Source organism: Silurus aristotelis (assembly GCF_946808225.1).
Source record: "Silurus aristotelis genome assembly, chromosome: 19".
Lineage (NCBI taxonomy): Eukaryota > Metazoa > Chordata > Actinopteri > Siluriformes > Siluridae > Silurus > Silurus aristotelis.
In genome coordinates, this window is record NC_139592.1 from 8,875,535 (window position 1) to 8,896,070 (window position 20,536).

A 20,536-nucleotide genomic window follows, 5' to 3' on the forward strand; every position below is an offset into this window, starting at 1 on the left:
ACGGTGGGAGGAAACATCAGGGGAATCTCACTCAGATTCAAAAAAACTATGTGAAATCTCACACAGGCTCTAACCGCAGGGGACCCTGGAGTTAAATCTCATTTTTAAGAAACACCCCAAGCATTTGTATTTAAGATCTTTGTAAATGTAGAAAGTATTCTTTAGGATGATTTTGCTCATAACCCCCCAAGTAATTTCCACTCTGGTATTTTGCTAAGCTGAAACAAGCAATATGTCATGAGTGAGCAAAATGATGGCATAAACCCGACAAGCTAATATCAGCTAGTTTTCATGACATGTGAGACCACTCAAAATAGTTTGGTCAGTCCATCTGTCTCTGATCTGTCATATATTCTGTAACCCTATTTAATACTTGTACTGTCTATATATTCTTACATTGTCTGTATTGCCTTGTATAGTCTGTATGTCTTGTCGTGTCTGTTTTGTCTTGTATAGTCTAAGCTAAATGTATAGTTTTATTTTCATCTGTACTTTGGGATTGACTAACAGCTGGAACCAAATTCCTTGTGTGTCAAAACACTTGGCCAATAAACCTGATTCTGATTTAGATCTTTTGGTCAACAACTGCACTAACAGGATCAGGGTTTCTATAAAAGCATGTTTTCATGACAGAGCTAAACATAAAATTAGCTACTTACATTACTTGTATTTATATGATGGATACTGTAATATAGCTAGCAAATTGTAGCTCATTTAGTCATGCTACAAATCTCTAAAATCTTTTCTTAACAATGTGGAAATCAATATACCTGCAAATAATATACAAATATAATTATAATTTAGCATTTTAAATATGAATAAATAATGAATGTTTGCAGTGGTTCTGTGGTTACAGAATTTGGCTACTGATTAGACAATGATGACAATGATTCATGTTGTGGATTCTGTTTAAATTACACAGGTTATATAATTTTAATGTACTTACGTTCCTAAATTGAATTTACCTACTTTGTTTAATTCTACCATTTTAAAATTGTGTGTATTACTTGATGTTGTTTGCATGTATTTTAAGTGCAGTTCTACATACATTTTGTGAGGCTGCAGTGCATTCTGGGAGACTAGATTCTTAGCCATAATTTTTAAGCTATTTCTAATTTATTAATCTTCGTCATAATTATGTAAAATTACAACATAGTGATTAAATGGCAGTTGAGAGTTGTTGTTTTTTTCTTACATTTAAATCCTCAATGTGGAGTCACCGGACTCTACCAGTTCATCTAGCTGGTCAGACTGGTCAAATCTGCATTTTTAAACAGGGATAATTCTCATTATAAAATTACAATAACAATTAAAAAAGAAAACAGAAGATAATTTGCTCTCTCGTGCCTATTGAGATCTTGCATGTAGTGTTGACCTGATTAAAAAATTAAAACATTCCTTTAGCTGTTTTCTTGCATGGGGTGAGGGGCACAAAAACATGAATAACAAGATGAATTCATGCACAGTGTTTGTACTTATGACATTTGAAAGGCAAATGCTTGCTGAAATTACTATTGTAAAGCTACCGCTAAAAGCCTTTGACTTTATTTTTCTGTCCATGAAAGTAGGAGCAGCTATTATCAAAAACTCAAAAGAAAAGAACCTTGCAAATCAAAATGGGACTGCAAAGGTTATAATGGAGACAGATGCTGTTGTAACAGATGTCCCTGAGCAAGGTCATCTTTCAGTAGCAGAGTTTGCACAAGAGAGCAATGGCCTCTAGATACTGAATTTTAACAAAAACCATCGTGAGAGCTGAGTAACGTTGATCAAATTTTTAGGCTTGAACTCTAAAATTTAAACAAGAAAAACTCATGTTAATTAAATGTCAGCTGATGCTGTTTTGAGAGACCCAACAGGACCAATGGTAAACATTGACAGTAAAGAGCCAATCCTTTGCAGAAGGTTTTAATGAAAGCAGTGACCCCTGTAACAAGTGAGGCAGTGAAGATTGACAGTTGCAGATTGGACAGGATCCAGAAAGCCGAGTTGTGGCATTCACTAGCACCTCAAAATGGAAGGCCACATCTGCAAGAGACCGCATGCAGAGGAGAATGCCAAAAGGCAAGAGTGTTTGTTAAGACAGAATTACAAACAAATGATGGAGGGAAAAGGGCAAATAAAATACATTGAGGATGATTTAAAAATAACCAATTAGTTCATTTATATATATATATATATATATATATATATATATACACAAAATGTAATGCATTACACTGCTATATACTAGATAGCTTATTAACCATATTAACCAAAATAGGTGTCAGAAATGTACATTTATGTATTCTAATTATAAAACTGCAGTGCTATTAAGGAAAAGAAACCCTGACATTTTTAAACAAGAGGTATTGGCTTATGACATATTTGACAGAAATTGTACTGCTTTCTCCAAATGCTAAGAGCACAGCACTGACATAGTTCATCAAGCCAGCACATTCACCTATTCTCCAACATTTTTATACAGTATAACTATAATTCCAGGGTTTAAACTTGGCTCTAAATCTAAATTGGTTTTGTGTTGTTGCTCACTAGTTGAAAGCACTTTTTAAAGCATCTATCCTGGTAATAGATCCTGGTAAAAACACCACTCCTTGGGGCTCCAGTACAGAAACAGGGAATGCAGTAGTTAACTGTTTTGTTCACCAAAGACCTGATGAGAGTTTAGTGAGAGGACAGCTTTCACAAAAAAATGACACCAGATCATGTTAAATTGAATTTCAATATTTTAACATTACTCAGAGGGAGTTACGGGAGAAAGATGACTGCTTTTCAACACTCACTAAGGTAAAAGATATGTTCACATGATTTATATTCTACATTCATATATTATTGTTTATCAATTTATGCTACAGATCTCATGACAAATTATATTACTGACAACAGCTTGAGTGAAGCATGCGAAGAGGGTATGATGATCACATGTTCATAGTTTTATATGCATTTACCTACAGAGAGAGAAAGAGAGAGAGAGAGAGAAAGAGAGAGAGAGAGAGAGAGAGAGAAAGAGAGAGAGAGAGAGAGAGAGAGAGAGAGAGAGAGAGAGAGAGAAAGCGAAAAAGAGAGAGAGAATTGTGAACAATTGTGAACAATAATGAACAATTTTGATTACAAATAATGCCACTGACAACAATTTAAGTTTGAAGTATTATCAGGGATTTTAGAGATTCTTAGATTTTGGTATGTCACTTTTTTTTGTTTTAATGAAAGTCAATCATTATCACAGATTAATGAAAAATCTTATGATCAATTTTAGATCAAATAAGTGTCTTATGCACATGTACTTCTCATTACTCATGAGAAAAATGTTTTTCTTTGTACAAAGTATTTAACATGTTCAATATCATACATTTGCTTACAGGTTTTTTCCATGACTATCATTCCCTTTGAATATTAGTGCCCAATGTTAAGGAAACGTCTCAAAGAGTCTATTTATTAGATGCCAATGAACTGGAAGTCTGCAATTTCAGAAGCGCAAGCCATTGTTATGTCAGTGTGACTTATTGTTTTGACATTTTCCAAAGCATTAAACTAAGAGGTTATGGCATGTTGGTCTTCTATAATTCTGTATAGCTCAGAATACAAGCACTGTCCCAATCCATAAAGTTACACCAGCTTTTTGCAGGTAATTCAGTACACAGTATGACATTTTTATTTATAAATTGTAATAGTTAAGGAATGAGTTCAGGATGCTTTTTATATTAAATATTTTTTTTAATTTAACATATGCCACAGCTCATCAGCTGTACTACATGCCTTCAGCATTTGCACCCAGACTATGAATGTTACTGATGTAATGTGAAATCTTATAACATTATTATTCCAAAATTCCAAAATAAAAGCATGCATGCCCCAAACAATAATTTTATTTAAAAGTATAAGGGTGTGATTGAGATTAAAAGAAAAACATTTTATTATTTGTTCTGTTATTATATGTACTGGTCAATAAATCGAAGTACAACACTGTTGAAATATAAATGACTTTCCATTCCAACAATCATATAAAGAGAAAAACATATGAAAACTTCCAAATTTTTTAACTATAAATGTATGATATTAACGTATACTATATTTATGACTATAAATATATTCTATTATGGCTATATTTGTAAGGAAATCTCCTGTCTTTGGAATAGTGTCAGATTATTTTAATGCCTCAGAGACTGATAACTGGACAGCCACACATAGTTTTTGCAGGAACATCAAACCTAGACATGAGAAATGGTAACAGGAAATTTTGTGATGAGAAATAACACTCTTCCAAAACAGGGCCCAGTTGTGCTTCAACTGCACTTTTAATAAAACAGACATTTCATCTTCACAACAGCAATGTCTGGAGATGGAGAGGAAGGGGAAAGTGGGTCAGGGCTCTTTATGCTGCCAGGCTAGATGCACTCATTTAACTAGAGAGTCATTTAAATTGAGACCAGTAAAGGTTATTGGACGGAGTAAAAAAAAAAAAAAAAAAACAACAAAAAAAACAAGACAAGGCAAGTGTTGAAGACACTCCTCATTTAACCAGCCATACTCAATACAGCACAAAAAGCCCTGGCCACTCATGTATTACCCTCCCTCTCCTTTATTTACAGATAAAATTAAATACATTCATTTATTTCACTAAGAAACAAATCTGTCAATCATTATTTTACAGAGATGTTTTCATCCAGTCAAACCATTCATATACTTCTGCCTTTAAACTTTTTATTTTCCACACTCCATTACTCTATTTCTCTGGCACATAATTTATTATTCATTCTAACATTCCCTAACCCTGTGTTGACTTAAGTCCCATAAAACAATATGTAGAACTATTTACATGAGCAATCATCTTGAAATATGCTGTCACAAAACCACAATCATCATCCCTTTCCCATCCCAAATGGTTTCCTAAATCCATTCCAATGAAACAATGACCAAAAGTAAGAAAATTAAGTGATGCAGTTCAGTCTCGCTGCCCCATTTAACACTGTATGCATTTGTTTTGCTCCACCCCCACCAACTTTAAAAGTGCATGCCTAGTTTGAATAAAAAAATTACCTGTACAGAAAAAAGACCTTTAAAATGTTACTAACACCACCACTACCACCAAAACCCCAACCTACCCATCCCTGAACACCCAATGAACAAAGTGTCTGGATAAAAGTTATGATTTCTTTCTTCATGTGTCTCAGTTTGGAATGCCATTTGGAATCCCAAATTGTGAATTGCAACAAATGGCTGTAGAAAGTCAAAAAGGTGGTTTGGATGTACTGGGACTGTTGAAGAGGGTCTCTGAGGCAGCATTTAGTAATGGGGCAGTTAAGGGGGAAGTGTGATTCAGAGTCAAAGATGACGGGGACTGGGATGACCGTTATGATAAAGCTTTTGCTTGATATGCACCATGTTTCCACTGGAGTCTTCCAGCTGTCTTAACTGTGTACGTCTACGGAGATCCCGCAAGTTGCAGAACTGTGGGAGCCAGGACCAGGACGGTGTGTCTGTGAAAGCAAATAAAAAAAATAATATTAACATGCTCTGCAATAGTCTTGCATATATCACATACACTGAAAGCTAATTTTGTCTACCAATGTTAAGCCTCATGTGGGTTTTTCTAGCTCTTACAAATAAAACCTTTTAAGAATAAGAAGAATCTTTATAGATCATGAAAGTAAAATCCTACCAAGAGTGTTTCCCTTTAAGCAAACTAAAAAAAAACAACAACTTCTATTTCCATAGAAACCTAAAAAAAACCACTCAAAGTATGTCTGAATTGGCCAAGACTTAATTAAAAAGGAAAGGTTTTGTGTAAATGTTTATGTAAAACAAACAAAACTACATTTTACAGATTGATGTTTTATAAACACTGACCTTCATTGGATTTACTAAGTATGATAATATTATTAACACTTAAATGCAATGTGCATTTCTGACACAGCCATTTATATAGGTAAGTCAACCTTAATTTATATAGCATTTTTCAAAAGCCAAAGGTTCCACAGTGCTCTAAATATTAATGAAGAAAACCACAAATCAAATATATCTCGTTTATATTTAGTGACAACAACAAAACTCCATTAAAGGTCAAATGCACAAACTCCTAGAAGCATGAATATGAGGGTTGGCTGCAGGCCGAAAGGCTGAAATAATAGTAACTTTGACTCATGTTTACTGTAATAAAAATATTCAATAACATAATATTAATACAAAAATGATTTGTGCTAAAGCTTCCATCAGCTAAAAAAAAGTTGCTTATGGCATAGACAAAATGGCCCAATTTTTGTTTATATGGCAGCATTTATTGGTTATGATTGAATGATTTTTTAATTATAATGTTTGTGTTGGCTCATGCACTTCATTTTTCATATTCTTGATTTAATGACAGTAATTTTTATTTTAATAGTCCCTGACTTAGTGATAAGTTTACGATAGGGACTATAAAGCACTTCTGTAGGTCACCCTGAATTAGAGCCTTGACTACATGCTGTAAAAGTAATAAAAACTAATCAATAATCACATTTTTTTAATTTTATGAGATTTTCATATCCACATATCTTGTATGAACACTTGTATGAATGATCAAAGAAAATCAACTAATTTCCCACATAAATTAAGCCAATTATACAGTGAATTTAGTAATCCAGAATGTGAAACAAATATATCGAATACAACTGTATGTTCATAAACCTTATATGGATAGTAGATTGTTGTTCAGTTTTTACCAACCTAAACATGATACTGTACAGTGCCGAAGAAGCATATGATTTTTATTATTATTACAGTGGGCCCATGGAAAAAACTTTCAGAACATTTCATAGGTTTAAGCAATGTGGGGGGAATGGTAGAATAGATACCCTAAAAAATGATTTAGCTCAGAAAAGGAAAGCATATTTTGCCCTCTCATGAGTGTGCCATTGCAATTTCATAATTAAAAATTTATTTAATTTAATCTTACCTTGTTACACATAACCCATACCACAAAAACCAAACCATGTGATTTAATTGATAGATTTCTATTGATACACTTATTTAAGTTATTTTTTCTTTATGAATAGTTAAGTCACAGTCTAAGAATAAAATGATGTTTTAAGCATTGTGTTTTTTTATCAAAGAAAAATATAGAGTTGATGATATTGAGAAGTTTTCTATGGGCACAGACGAGTCTTCGAGAAAAAAAATACTTTCATATTCTCTATAACTAAACAAGATGTGTTTTTTATTTTTTGCAGTGGCAATGAGAGTTAACTTGGCCTGCAGAGATATCAACATTAATTCTATAAAGAGTTAAAGGCATGGCATGTTTTGTTTGTTAATAACTTTACATTGATTATTGTCAATTGTCAAAATCATGTCCCTGTGTTTTATTTCCTACTTGCTACACAAAGAAATTATTGCTACAGCTTGCACCATGATTGCTGCATCAGAATGAAATCATCTATTCATTCATAGTCAGTATCCTGACCAGGGTCACCATGAAATAAGAGGTTATACCAGGAAGACAGGGAGAGAGCCTGGAATACACTCTGGATGGAAGGTAGTCTATAGTCTATCACAGTGGGACCTACTTACACCTTTATACACCCATTTACACCTACAAGCATTTTAATAACATAGCCAATTCATCTATTTGCCTGTTGCCTTTTTTTTAAAGGTTATTGTTTGAGTAGACATTTTAAGTGTTTTTTACTGACATATTTCATTTTGTTTTAACTGAAGAACAGCATCTAATTGATCACAACATACCCAGGTGTGATACACAAGAAACAAATTAAGAGTGACAGCGAAAGAGTGAGAGCGAGAGAGAGCGAGAGCGAGAGCGAGAGAGAGAGAGAGAGAGAGAGAGAGAGAGAGAGAGAGAGAGAGAGAGAGAGAGAGAGATCAGTCTGTCCTGCTGGAAGGAGGGGAGTAGTTATTTATAGCAATCTAAGGGTATGCCATCCGCAAGGACTGTTGTGAAGGGTATCCAGAAGAAGCAAATAAATAAAGGGCCAATGAAAAAAAGAAATAAAATCTCAGGGTACAATGAGCACATATTTAATTCAAATCTAATTGACAAGAGGATAATGTAGAGGCAAAACAATTAAGGCTCTTAGTAAACTGGGATAGGAGATATCAAGGCCAAATCACTGACCAATTCTCTTATACAGTATATGTAAAAAAATTTTTTATCATAATATTTCCAGTATTAAACAAAATAAAAATTAAATAGTTAATGGATTTATAAGCAAAAGACAGAGAGTGGAGGAATGGGTGGGGGAGAAATAGATTAAGAGAATGGGAGAACTGGAAACAAAATCAACGCATCCCTCTCTATGCTGCGTGTGTGTGTGCGTGTGTGTGCGTGTGTGTGCGTGCGTGTGTGTGTGTGTGTGTGTGTGTGTAAGCATGTGGGGGTGGGGTGGGATAGGGTTGGGGTATTGTGGGGGGTGCTCACTCACACATGTCTCCCTGTTGCTTGCCTTCTCTTTCCAGCTGCTCTCTTTCTATTTTTAGCTCTCACGAAGCAGGAGCGTGCAGAGGGACCGGAGGGAGGGAAAATGTGTGTGTGTGTGTGTGTGTGTGTGTGTGTGTGTGTGTGTGTGTGTGTGTGTGTGTGTGTGTGTGTGTGTGTGTGTGTGGGTCGGTGGGTGGGTGGGTGTTTGTGTGTGCGTGTGAGTGTGTCTGTGTCCGTGTGTGTGTGTGTGTGTGTGTGTGTGTGTGTGTGTGTGTGTGTGTGTGTGTGTGTGTGTGTGTGTGTGTGTGTGTGTGTGAGTTGTGCTCATGAGTGGGAGTGGGGATATGACTGTCATCCCCCCCCCCCCCCTCCCTTCAAGCCTAACCTTCACTCCCCATCTCTGAGAGGCTAAATGAGGTTGACCTGCCATCAGCATCATAGGAAGCCTTGGAGAGCTCCACTACAGGGGCATCCCCACTACTTTTTATTAGCTTCAACCATTTATAGAAATATTTTCCCTTCTATACAGGCAGACACGTCATACCATTACAATTGCTGCTATTTTAAACCATTTAAAATATATATGTACATATGCTTTCGGACTTCCCCAACAATTTAATTAGAATGTGCCAAGTAAATGTTTACCAATATCAGTAACATTAAACATGAAATTTTAGATATCTCACTGCAGTATTATGTTGTTTGTTTATTCAACAAAAGCTGTTACAAAAGAGTAAAAAATATCTGTAAAAGCCCATAGATGCAAAGCTTAAATGGTATCTTATTGCAGCTTCAAATACACTTTGTTTTAATGGAATAAAAACTAACAACAAGAATCTAACAGTGATGTGTCATTCTGGGTCACACACACAGCTCCACTGTGTGTAAGTCAGTGGTCGGGTTGGTGGGTTTTTGCTTGGAAAAATATCTAAATATTTATTGGGCAGTCTTTCATAAATTAATTTTTGGCTAGTTATTTTACATAACTACTGTAGCTTATTATATTTGCAATTTGTACGAAGATTGCAATTATTGGGGTGTACTCGATAATTTAATACCTTTTGAAAATGTTTTTATTTATTGAATCAGCTTCCTTCTATTAAAAATTTGCAAAGTATTTGAAAGTATTTAGCAGCTTAGTTAATTTTTAGTTTGACATGAAAGACACTGTTAATATCATTTGACCTAATTTTGGAAGTCTTTTTTATGCCCATACTAAAGAATCCACCAACAGCTGTGCTTCACCTATTTTAAATACCACCAAACACCAGTAATATCGCTATTCAGGCTATGCTGCTTAATATAGTATGGGTTGTTTTGTCTGATTTCATAAAAGTTCAGTAAGGGCAATAGGGTTGAACTGGATTACATTTCTCACAAATTTAGCTATAAGAAAGGTACAAACACCACCATATTCTTACTGATCTAAAAGGAGCCATATGACCTAATTATTGATCATTGCTCAGTAATTTATAAAAACATTATACATTGCTCATTTCTGCCCTCGTGTCTTCTGTTTCTTTGAGAAAGCATATTTACAATTCACCCTTCAAAAACGATATACTGTATAAGGGAACGTAGAATATATTTATTGGATTGCTATATATTGCAACAACATGCTTTCTTTTTGTTTTCTGACTGTTCTGTACTACCATTGATACATAATAGCCTATGAATGATGAAAGTAAAAAAGCTTTTTTGTTTGAAAGCAGCACTTCCATTTCCACTTACTACATCCAATATAAATCTCTGTTCCTCAGCAGTACAGGTGACTAAATGACTGAAAGGGTATTGTTCACTACAACACCCTAATCTTCACAACATAACTATGACTGCAACATAGAAAAGATATTCTATTTTACAGTACATGGTCTATGTACACGTGATAATAGGACACTTTTATGCCATGCTCATTTCGAATACTTTATTCCGATTGGCTGGAAAGTGTCCAGGTTCAAGTGTCAAGTTTTTGAACCAACACCTAGTTTCGATCAGTTTGATCACCATTTTAAATTAAAGCACTGCCTTACATACCACTGAAAAAAACTAATATTTAATTACAGTGGCATATGGAATGGGACAGGTTTATTTAATGCAAGATAAGAATACAAATAACCATGATGTAAAAAGCAGAATGTGGTTGACTCTGTGTCATGCATTAAAATTGTGAAACCCAGACCTAGTCATAGATTATACCAAAAGTTGTAAATTTGTATCTTATTGGTTGCATAGTCATATACACTGACCAGACATCATTTTAAAGCCATCGATCAGGCATAACATTATAACCAAATGCCTAATATTGTGTTGGTTCCCCTTTTTCTGACGAAACAGTCCTGACCCTTCAAGCATTAACAGCATTAACTTCTTCAACAATATGAGTTACAGTAGCTTGTCTTTTTGATCGGACCACATAAGCCAGCCTTCACTCTCAAACTGCATTAATAAGCCTTGGTCGCCCATGACCATGTCACCTGTTCACCACTGTTCCTTCCTTGGTCCACTTTTGATAGATACCGAGCACTGCAGACCAGAAACATCCCACAAGAGCTGCAGTTTTGCAGATGCTCTGACACAGTTCTCTAGACATCACAATTTGTCAAATTCGTTCAAATCTATAAAAAGAACACCATTTTTAGGTCTAGTGAATACCTTGGAATGGTATAAAAACAAGCAAGAAACTGCTAGAGGGTAAAAATAAATAAGGAACTAAATTTTTAGGGGGAAAATGGAGGACAACATCTTTTCAGCAGCAATGGAAGTTGATGCTAACAATTCTTACAGGTGTCCGAACTCTTGTGTGATTGCATACATGGAACACTATTATAACCCTATAAAATCAAGGTGTCAGTGAGTACCAGTTTTCTACACCAACACTTGGAAAGTAAAGAAAACTGACAAAAAGTGGTCTGGCAGAATGAAAGCAAACAAACAGACTCAGATGACAAGTTTCAGAGAGTCAACAGCTTGCATGATAGGCAGCTGATTGAAGTAAGCAAATCTCAGTTTTAACTGTGTAGAGAAGACTTGAGCTGACGGTTTGACAGGCCGAGTGGCAGCAAGAAAGCCATTGATAAAATGGCTTACCTGGGCTATGAAGCACTGCCAGTGGACTACTAATGACTGGAATAAGGTCTTATGGATCGATAAATCTAAATCTTTGGCTCATCACAGAAGTTTTTCTGAAAGTATGGTTGCTCTGTGTGTTACAACAACTGTCAAACATGGAAAAGAAGGCGTGATAGTCTGGGGTTTAAAAATTATCTTTTGCTGGATCCAGAGTCAGCGACTTGCACAGAGTGAGTGGCACCCTGAACCAAAACTACTACTACTACAGCATTTTGCAAGATAATGACTAAAAACCCTACAAGTTGGTTTGAACCCTACAACTTTTTGGAACTTCTGCATTAGTGTTTGAAATATTTCCAAAAAATTTTGTTTTCTGTTGTAGAAAGAATACCAAAGTGTTCGGCTGTTATCTCTGCGAACAGTGGCTACTTTGATAAGTACAAATTTTGTTGAACTTTTGTTAAACAAAATATTGCGCCCTTCTGAGGCAACCCTCCCATTTTATCCAGGCTTAGGCGAAACATTGATAGAGCACTAGCTTGTGCAAGCCTCCAATGGCTGGGTTGGTTCCCTGCCCAGGAATCGAACCTGGGCTGCAGCAGTGAGAGCATGGATCCATAGGCACTAAACCACCAGAACCAAAACTTGCATATATGTGTATACATACTGCAAACCTGCAAATTATGTGTAAATATTTACATATCCCCATTAAGAAAATTTCACATCATTTGTTGATAAGTGTATTTATGTAAAGACAATGAAGAAGAATAGTTTTTTATCTATGACTGCTTTCTCTCCAGCTAAAAAACCCCCCACTGCTTTAGAGAAATAGGTAATTGATTAACACTGTCTGTTTCTCATACAGTACTATACAAACCTTATTAAGCATAAGTTCGTCTACCAACACTGCAGCAAAAATTCTCTTTGTAAAATTACTGAATGTCTAATGACATCATTTGCTCACCCATTCTCCTACACATTAAACTACTCATTGGACTATGGTAACGATGAGTAATAGAAATCTTTTGCATTCTAATGCTCTTAGGACTTCATTAATCATGAAACTGGACATAAGGGGTGTCGGTTTTGAGCTTTCAAATTATTCTCTAATCAAAAGAGGTGTTAGAGTGAATCACTGCTTGAATAAATGAATGACACATTAAGCATCCTACATACATCGATGAACATGCTTTCTTGAAATATTGATCATTGTATACAGAACATGGCTCCATTCTACTCACCATAGTAGCGACTGGCTCGCCAGGCTCGCACCGCACAGTGTAACGCTCCATCCAGCCACAGCAATAGCCAGCTGATACAGAAGCCCAGCAACAGCCCCAGCATGAGGTCCATCTCCTGCTTGGTCACGCTGTCACTCACAAAGTAGTTCTCTGATGAGTCCACCAACGAATGGTCCCCATCATATGGAATTACATAATGAACATGGTGTCTGGGAAAAAAAGAAAACGTGTGAACTAAGAGTCTAGTTGTGTAATAGTCAGTTAAAGAATATGGTATAAAGAAGTATAAGTATAGAGAATAAATGAATAATATGTCAGAATTGTAAGGGGATAAATAGATAGCTTAGATTAAGAAAAAACTTTCATGCTTTATGGGCCCTACTTTAGAAGTATGTAATATAACTAGGTCTGTCATAGAGATATTTTGTGCAGGTTACTGTCTGTGTGGAGTTTTTTTGCATGCTCCTCAACTCCTGCTCATGCTGTATCGCAACATTAGTTTATTTTGTTTTTCTCCAGCCTTACAGAAACATGCCAGTAGTTTATCTGGCTGCACTAATTGCCTCTTGTTGTTAAAAGGTGTTTAAGTGCGTGTGTTTGTGCATGTTGCCCTGCAAAAGACTGCCATCCTATTCAGGATGTGACCCCTCCTTACACCTCAGCACTAGATTTACTGCGACCCTGTCCAGAATAAAATGATTACTCAAGATAAATGAATTAATCATTAAATGAAAGATCAAGACTTACCGGATTATTGTCATAAATATTTATGCCTAAATAGGTGCTTTAAATTCTTTATAAGACAGTCATTTATCTTCACTAAGTACTTTATGGTGGTTAGGGTTTCAGTGGATTCGGAGTGTGTCCCAGGGAACACTGGTGATAATGAGGATACATATATATTCATAAACATTTACATTTAGCATTAGTGATCACATTTAGCCATTTACAACTTACTATTACTCATATTTTAATTTCAAAGTATTTTATTCATTGGTCATGATTAATTATTCAGTTACTAAAAAGTCTAAACCCACTGATGAGGGAGTTCACGGTGGAATACAAAATGTTTTTATTTGGTGTCTATGTGGCAAAAAAGAAAACAAATATAATATTATTTTATATATTTTACTTAAGTAGGGCAATCCATGACCCACAATTTTATTGAAGACCATTAATTAAAAGTTATTTTACATTGCACTAAAAAAGAAATAGGTTAATTATTTGTCTTACAGCTCCACTGTCACAAATTTGGCAAAATGTGATCATTGCTACATTGTTTTTTTAAGAATATGTATATTTGTGGGTGGCAGGTTGGTCCAGGGGGGTAATGTTTTTTCACTTTACAGCTACAGAGTCCCTGATTTTAACCTGAGTTTAGTTTACTGCCTGTGTATAGTTCTGCATGTTCTTCCAGAGTTGTGTGTGTGTGTGTGTGTGTGTGTGTGTGTGTGTGTGTGTGTGTGTGTGTGTGTGTGTGTGTGTGTGTTGGATCAGGATGTATTCATGTCTTATTGCAGTGCTCTCAGAATAGGCTCTGGAGCCTAACCAAGATAAAGTGTTTAAGAAGAATAAATAAACAAAAATATATGGTGGAAAATTACAGACTCTAAAAACTAACTTACTTAATATGACCTGTAGTTTTTACAATATTCTGTATATTATTTACTTTATTTGGACACATCTTTGCTTACTGAAGGTGTTTCATAGATAAATATATAACTCTGAAACTATTTAACTAGACTATGTTTCTAAAAACAGATCATCTCTAAATGGTTGAGTGAGAATCACATTACACACTTTCACCAGGAAAGCCAAGATGTTCTCATCTTTACACTACTTTTAAGAAAATCGGCTGCCCTCTCATAAGTTGCTTAATGTTGCTAAAACATTGTGGACATACTGGTATACTCACTTGTGAGCGTAAAATATCGTATCAGAATGAAATATAATAAAGAACCTTTGCATCAATCATGGCTGATATTTCATAATGAATTATAGTGTCTGTGTGGTATTATTTTAGTCAACAGATTATCTGTGATGTTGTGCAGCAAGCACAATTAGCAGGTCAAAGTTGAGAATAATTTTAGGCTGACCTGATTCAGTACCCTTGGGTAGAGAATACAGGGCACTTGACAGCGAATTCAGTCGATTAGTCGACAGAGATAACAGTGCTGTATAAATGGTAACACTGATTAGAGTATCCCCACTTAATGCAAGCAGCCATTCAGGAATACATTGTAAAATAAAAGATTTGTGGACACCTGACTATCATGAACATTTTTTTTTTAAACATTCAAATCCGGATTTATTCCCTCTAAACAATAACCTCCACTCTCCTCAAAAGGCTTTTCATTATATTTGAAACATGGTGGAGGGGATTAGTCAATTCATTGACAAGAGCAATAATGAAGTCAGGCTTTCATCCCAAAGGTTAACTGGGGTTGACGTCAGATTGTTGTGGAGGCCATTTGACTTTTTTGACTCCAACCTAGGCATGCATTGTGTATGGCATTGGGTACATTGCCTTGTGCACATGCACTTTGTCATGTTTAAACAGATTTAGGCCTCTTAGTTCCAGCTAAAGAAAGTTTTGAAAGTTTTGTATTTCTTAAATTGAAAAAAATGTCTTCATGTTGCTGGGCTGGTACCACCAAGGGTATACCATCTATATCTTCAGTATATTTTATTTAATTTAAAAAACATTTTTCCGTAACTGAAGCTTAAGGACCACTAACTTTATCCATTCTATTGAGCTAATTAGATGTACACTGCGTGTACCTAAAAAAATACTTGCTACAGGTGGAAAACCATCTTAACAAGAGGGAAATGTCCAGTTTTGTAGCTTTTTTAAGAGTATAAGAGTGACCATGACTATTATCACATCTTTATGAAAGAATCAAGGCCATGTCTTTTAAATGTTGCATCCACCTGCACTTCCTCCATTTGTATGGAGTATGCAGTATAGTGCTAATAATGAAGCCACTCTTAAAAAAGAAGGAAAGAAAGAAACCTTAACCTTCTCGTCATTAGCGTTTACTTTACTGAGAAAGATCAAACCAGCACGATGCGCATTGTGGCGCACGGGAACGCACCAGGTCATTAAATGAACTACGTAGCCTAATATGTATCATATGGTCGTGCTTTGAAGAAGTATACACACACACACACACACACACACACACACACACACCTTGAGACGCAGAAACCAAGAAACCCCCACGCACACACAAAACGCCACTGACACTGATAGATAGCGGCTCAGTCCTGGTATTATTGCCAACGATTCGTTAAATCACCGTGCAACCAGATCAGACGAGGCCTATAAGCTTCCATGCAACCATAGTTATGGGTATATGTGCTTCATTAAGATTAATGAGGGTACAATCAGTCTTTTGGAGGTATGAAAATGGTAGGCAGGGTATGGAATCCTCACAGGCCCCTACTCTGTTTTAATGCACAAGACGGCGATTAATAACAAGGCTCCTGAAATACTGTAAATAATTAATGAGCTTGGTGGGGTTTTTTTTTCTTTCATTTACCTTCCACAGTTGCAGTGGCAGACGCGGTCTTCCCCTCGTAAATGCGGTAAGATGTAGTTGTGAAAGCGGTCCAGCAGCGCGTTCATGTCCATTAGACACGCTATCGCCTGCATAGAAGCATTCGAGTCAAGCTGGACATCATGACAACCCTACAGCACTATCTGCTCCTATGATCCTGATCTCCATATAGTCAACAAATAGAATACATACATTTTTTACAGGCAAGAACAACTCGACTTGCTTATTTATCATTCCTCCTAATAATGGCTGTGCATTGATCAAGGATGTGAATGGACTTTTCTGTCTGTGCTCCTCTACTTTCTGGTGCTCTCAAAAACCATTTCTCTCACCCTTATCTTAACTGACATTGTTCATGGAGATGCCGGTGCGTATTTCTTACCATTACAACAGAAGCACCAAGGATCATAAAAATCATGGTGGTTGTGATCATATGCATCCAAACTTCCAAATGCGCCGCTCTCCCTCTCTCGCTCTCTTTCAACCCAATGGGGAGGCTGTCTTTTCAACAGAGCTGTATGTTTAAAACACTAAACATACAGTGCTAAAAGAGTCTGTCCCAAGAGAAGACGCTCATGGATGCGCCTTTACTGCATCTGTCTCTCAGCCCTGAGCGCGAATCGGCGCATAAGATTTAGAGTGGCCCGGTCTCACCAAACCCCCCTATATCACCCACGGTTTTATTGTCCTCTCCATTTAGTACTGCGCTGAATCTGAGCCTTGAATTTGCTCGCGGTTCAAGCACTGATGTTGAGCAAAGAGTCCAGCTCTATCTGTAGAGCTCCTGGTGCTCTTTCCCCGCTGCGTTCCAGCACGGTTGAAATTTTTTCCCGGCGACGATTAGCGAAGATCATGGAGAGCTCTAGAGATTTTCTCTCTCCCCCACTCACATACAGACATACATACATACATACAGATCTGGCTTGGAGTGCCGCTTCTTAAGAACGCGTCGGGTTGATTCCACGTCTAGTAATCCTAGTAATCCATGGTCGTCTTTCACACCTTATTACACTTTAGTTGATCAAGTTGTGGCGGAAAAGCTTATCGATGTACCAGAGATTCCGGCCCAGCATTGATCTTCAGCTTGATAAGACAGGCGACACTAAGACAAGACGAGTCTTGAGTCAACCTCCTTCACTTCCACCGCATCTGCATCAACCACACACTCGTAGCCACACACATGGTTATTATACAGTCCTATTTCAGCCGTCGTGGTAGCCAGGGGCATTTTAGCGGTATGACTGACTGTGCGTGTGTGTGTGTGTGTGTGTGTGTGTGTGTGTGTTTGTGTTTGGAGAGAGAGAGAGAGAGAGAGAGAGAGAGAGAGAGAGAGAGAGAGAGAGAGAGAGAGAGAGAGAGAGAGAGAGAGAGAGAGAGAGAGAGAGAGAGAGAGAGAGAGAGAGAGAGAAGGCGTGGGGACGTGTGAGTAGCCTACAGAGGTGACTAAGAGGTGGCAAATATATCTTATTCATTTTCTTCGCTCGGGCTCACAAATCACATTCAAATAATGCCCCGGTTTGTGTGGGTTTTTGGCTATAAGACATGATCTACAGAAAGACCACACAGCAATAACCTGCTCCATCCGCCCACTGGCTCGCGCTGCAGTTCATATTGCGCCATTTCAGTCGGTCTGTAGTTAAGCGTGTATAGCCTCGCCTCCTTTGCTCTGATAGTATTCAGCAAGACCGCTGCATATGACGCGAAGGGTTTCAATGACTGATCACAGAAGAGATTCACTGTTTCAATCCTTTACAATGACAAGGGGTGGTGCTGGGTCAGATTGCGTGCTGCGAAATTGCATTACCTGCAGATTATTTTCAATACTCTTTTATAGGAGTATTCAATTGCTTTTTCATTTATTAATGTCCAAACATCATTTCTTGAAGATAGGTGACTGCATGCAAGATCACGACCACTTGCATTTCAGCACCGTGGATAGCAGCTACTATAAAGATTTACTGCATGATGCAGTAAAAAAAAAAAAAAACCTCTCTCTCTCTCTCTCTCTCTCTCTCTCTCTCTCTCTCTATCTATCTATCTATCTATCTATCTATCTATCTATCTATCATTCACATATCCCCATAACTAATAAAAATGTTAAACAATTTATTTCAACCTGTCAAATTCATCAGCCATTCTGAAAATTTTTGTAAGTTCTCCATTCACATTCCATTAAAATACTAAATACATCTTTTGAGTGACAATATTTTAATATTATTTTGAACTATTGTAATATATTAGAGGTTTAATTTAAATTATGAAAAGCAAGTTGAGCTGTTGATTTGCTCACCTTTGTTGATGTTGTCCAATCGTGGGGCAGCACTCTACCTGTCTCACTTAGCTGCCATAGTTAATACTGCCAATAGTAAAGACTGTCTAAGGATCTGGGTTATTGACCAGAAGGTGTGCTCATCAGGGATAAACACACATAATTCACTTATATAAAATGTTTTGGTTTTGTACAATCTGTACTGTGCATGTGTGCAAATGTGTCTACTTCCTGTCTGAAACAATTTGAAACAATTTACCGCAGTTTCTGGGTATTTATAATGCTGGTTGCCACTACTTGATCCGTACCAAAAATAATACTTTAATAGTAATTCTCTTGATATAAATACACATTTTTGGTAAACAATATTAAATAAATTATATTGATAAAAATTCAGTAATCGATTAAAATGGCACAAAATAAATGAACAAAAAAAATAAGTAAATGGAAAATGAAATTAAACAGTTTACATTTGTTAGACTTCATTTGCGTAATACAAATGTGTGTGTGTGTGTGTGTGTGTGTGAAACTTTATTAGGGAAACACAGAAGTTGGCACAAGAAGTGGCAGCAATTTTGCACATATGCAAAACAAAACCAGAGCCGAGAAGTGCAAAACACATTAACAAATCTTAAAAACTAATTAGAAACACATTAACAAATCCGAAAACAAAATAACAAATGCAAAAAACAAAATAAATCCGAAAAAGCTACGTGGACCAGGACAGTTGCCGGACAATGTGGTGAGCACTTCAGCAGAAACACAAGTTTCGTGTTAAATGTGACTATGTTATGCAGTTGCTTAAAACTTTACCCAAACAGGACAAAGAAAAGGAGACGTCGTAGATTTCTACTTTGTACTTATCATTCCATGGAACCAAACTATCTGTGGCATGTGGATGTTATGATAAACTCAGTGGTGGGCTGTCAGGGCCAGCAAGGCCTTTTCTGCTGGCCTAAACACTATCAGAAGCACTGACCTATATTTGCAACCAAAATTTTAATATTTGTTCCATGAAATTGAATTAATATATTCCCAACAGTTTATTTTCTTCTTTTATGTTGTAGCTTTTCTCTTTGCTGCACTTCTTCCAGTACGTGTATGTGGATGTTAGATTTTTGTCCAATCAGATTTCAGCCTCGATGTGCTGCCATGTCAATCTGCCCAGGGCCTTCACAATCAATAGTGCTGGCCATTGTGCCCTAGACTATATTAGCAATAGGTCTGTTTCTTCAACCAATCAGATTTCAAGATCACAGGGACAGCTAGCTGGCCCAGAATAGCATCAGCATTTTTCTATCCTCTGATTCGTTGGTCAGAGGGAAACTGTTACAGCCAAGTTCGACTAGCAAAACATGTCTGTAGCGCTCTACACACATTAATACATCAGAGTTAGACTTTTTTACGCCCACAATGGCTGATAGAGGAAAATAAATTTATTTGGTCTCGGATATACAGTGGGATAAGTATTTGATAGACTGCAGATTTTTTAAGTTTTCCCACTTACAAAGAATGGAGAGATCTGTAATTTTCATCACATGTACACAACTTAACTGAGAGACAGAATCTAAAAAAAGAAATCCAGAAAATCACATTGTATGATTTTTCAATAATTGATTTCCTTTTAATTGCATGAAATAAGTATTTGATCACCTACCAACCAGCAAGAATTCTGTCTCTCACAGACCTGTTAGTTTGTCTTTAAGAATCCCATCTATCGTCCACTTATTACCTGTATTAATTGTACCTGTCCACACACTCAATCAATCAGACTCCAACCTCTCCACTATCGGCAAGACCAAAGAGCTGTCTAAGGACACTAGGGACAAACAGTAGACCTGCACAAGGCTGGGATTTCCTTTAGGACAATAGGCAAACAGTTTGATGAGAAGGCAACAACTTTTGGTGCAATTATTAGAAAATGGAAGAAATTCAAGATGACTGTCAATCTCTCTTAGACTGGGGCGCGATGCAAGATCTTTCCTCG

The 20,536-nt window shown here is 36.6% G+C and overlaps 1 protein-coding gene across 1 annotated transcript; it reads right to left on the reverse strand.

Annotated features, from left to right (window-relative positions):
• Positions 1 to 4,271: 4,271 nt before the first annotated feature.
• tmem240a (transmembrane protein 240a) lies at positions 4,272 to 17,547 on the reverse strand. Its single transcript, XM_083521183.1, has 4 exons — positions 16,663 to 17,547; positions 16,263 to 16,369; positions 12,721 to 12,929; positions 4,272 to 5,477 (listed from the first exon to the last, which is right to left on the reverse strand). Exons 1-4 carry the CDS (start codon positions 16,717 to 16,719, stop codon positions 5,323 to 5,325), a joined length of 528 nt encoding a protein of 175 aa, XP_083377309.1. The 5' UTR covers positions 16,720 to 17,547; the 3' UTR covers positions 4,272 to 5,322.
• Positions 17,548 to 20,536: the final 2,989 nt, after the last annotated feature.

Coding starts and splice junctions, on each gene's coding strand:
- tmem240a (XM_083521183.1), bottom strand. CDS start 16,719: ATGCATATGATCACAACCACCATGATTTTTATGATCCTTGGTGCTTCT. Junction 16,370..16,662: donor TTGGTGCTTCTGTTGTAATG/GTAAGAAATACG, acceptor GCTTCTATGCAG/GCGATAGCGTGTCTAATGGA. Junction 5,478..12,720: donor GCGAGCCAGTCGCTACTATG/GTGAGTAGAATG, acceptor TTGCTTTCACAG/ACACACCGTCCTGGTCCTGG.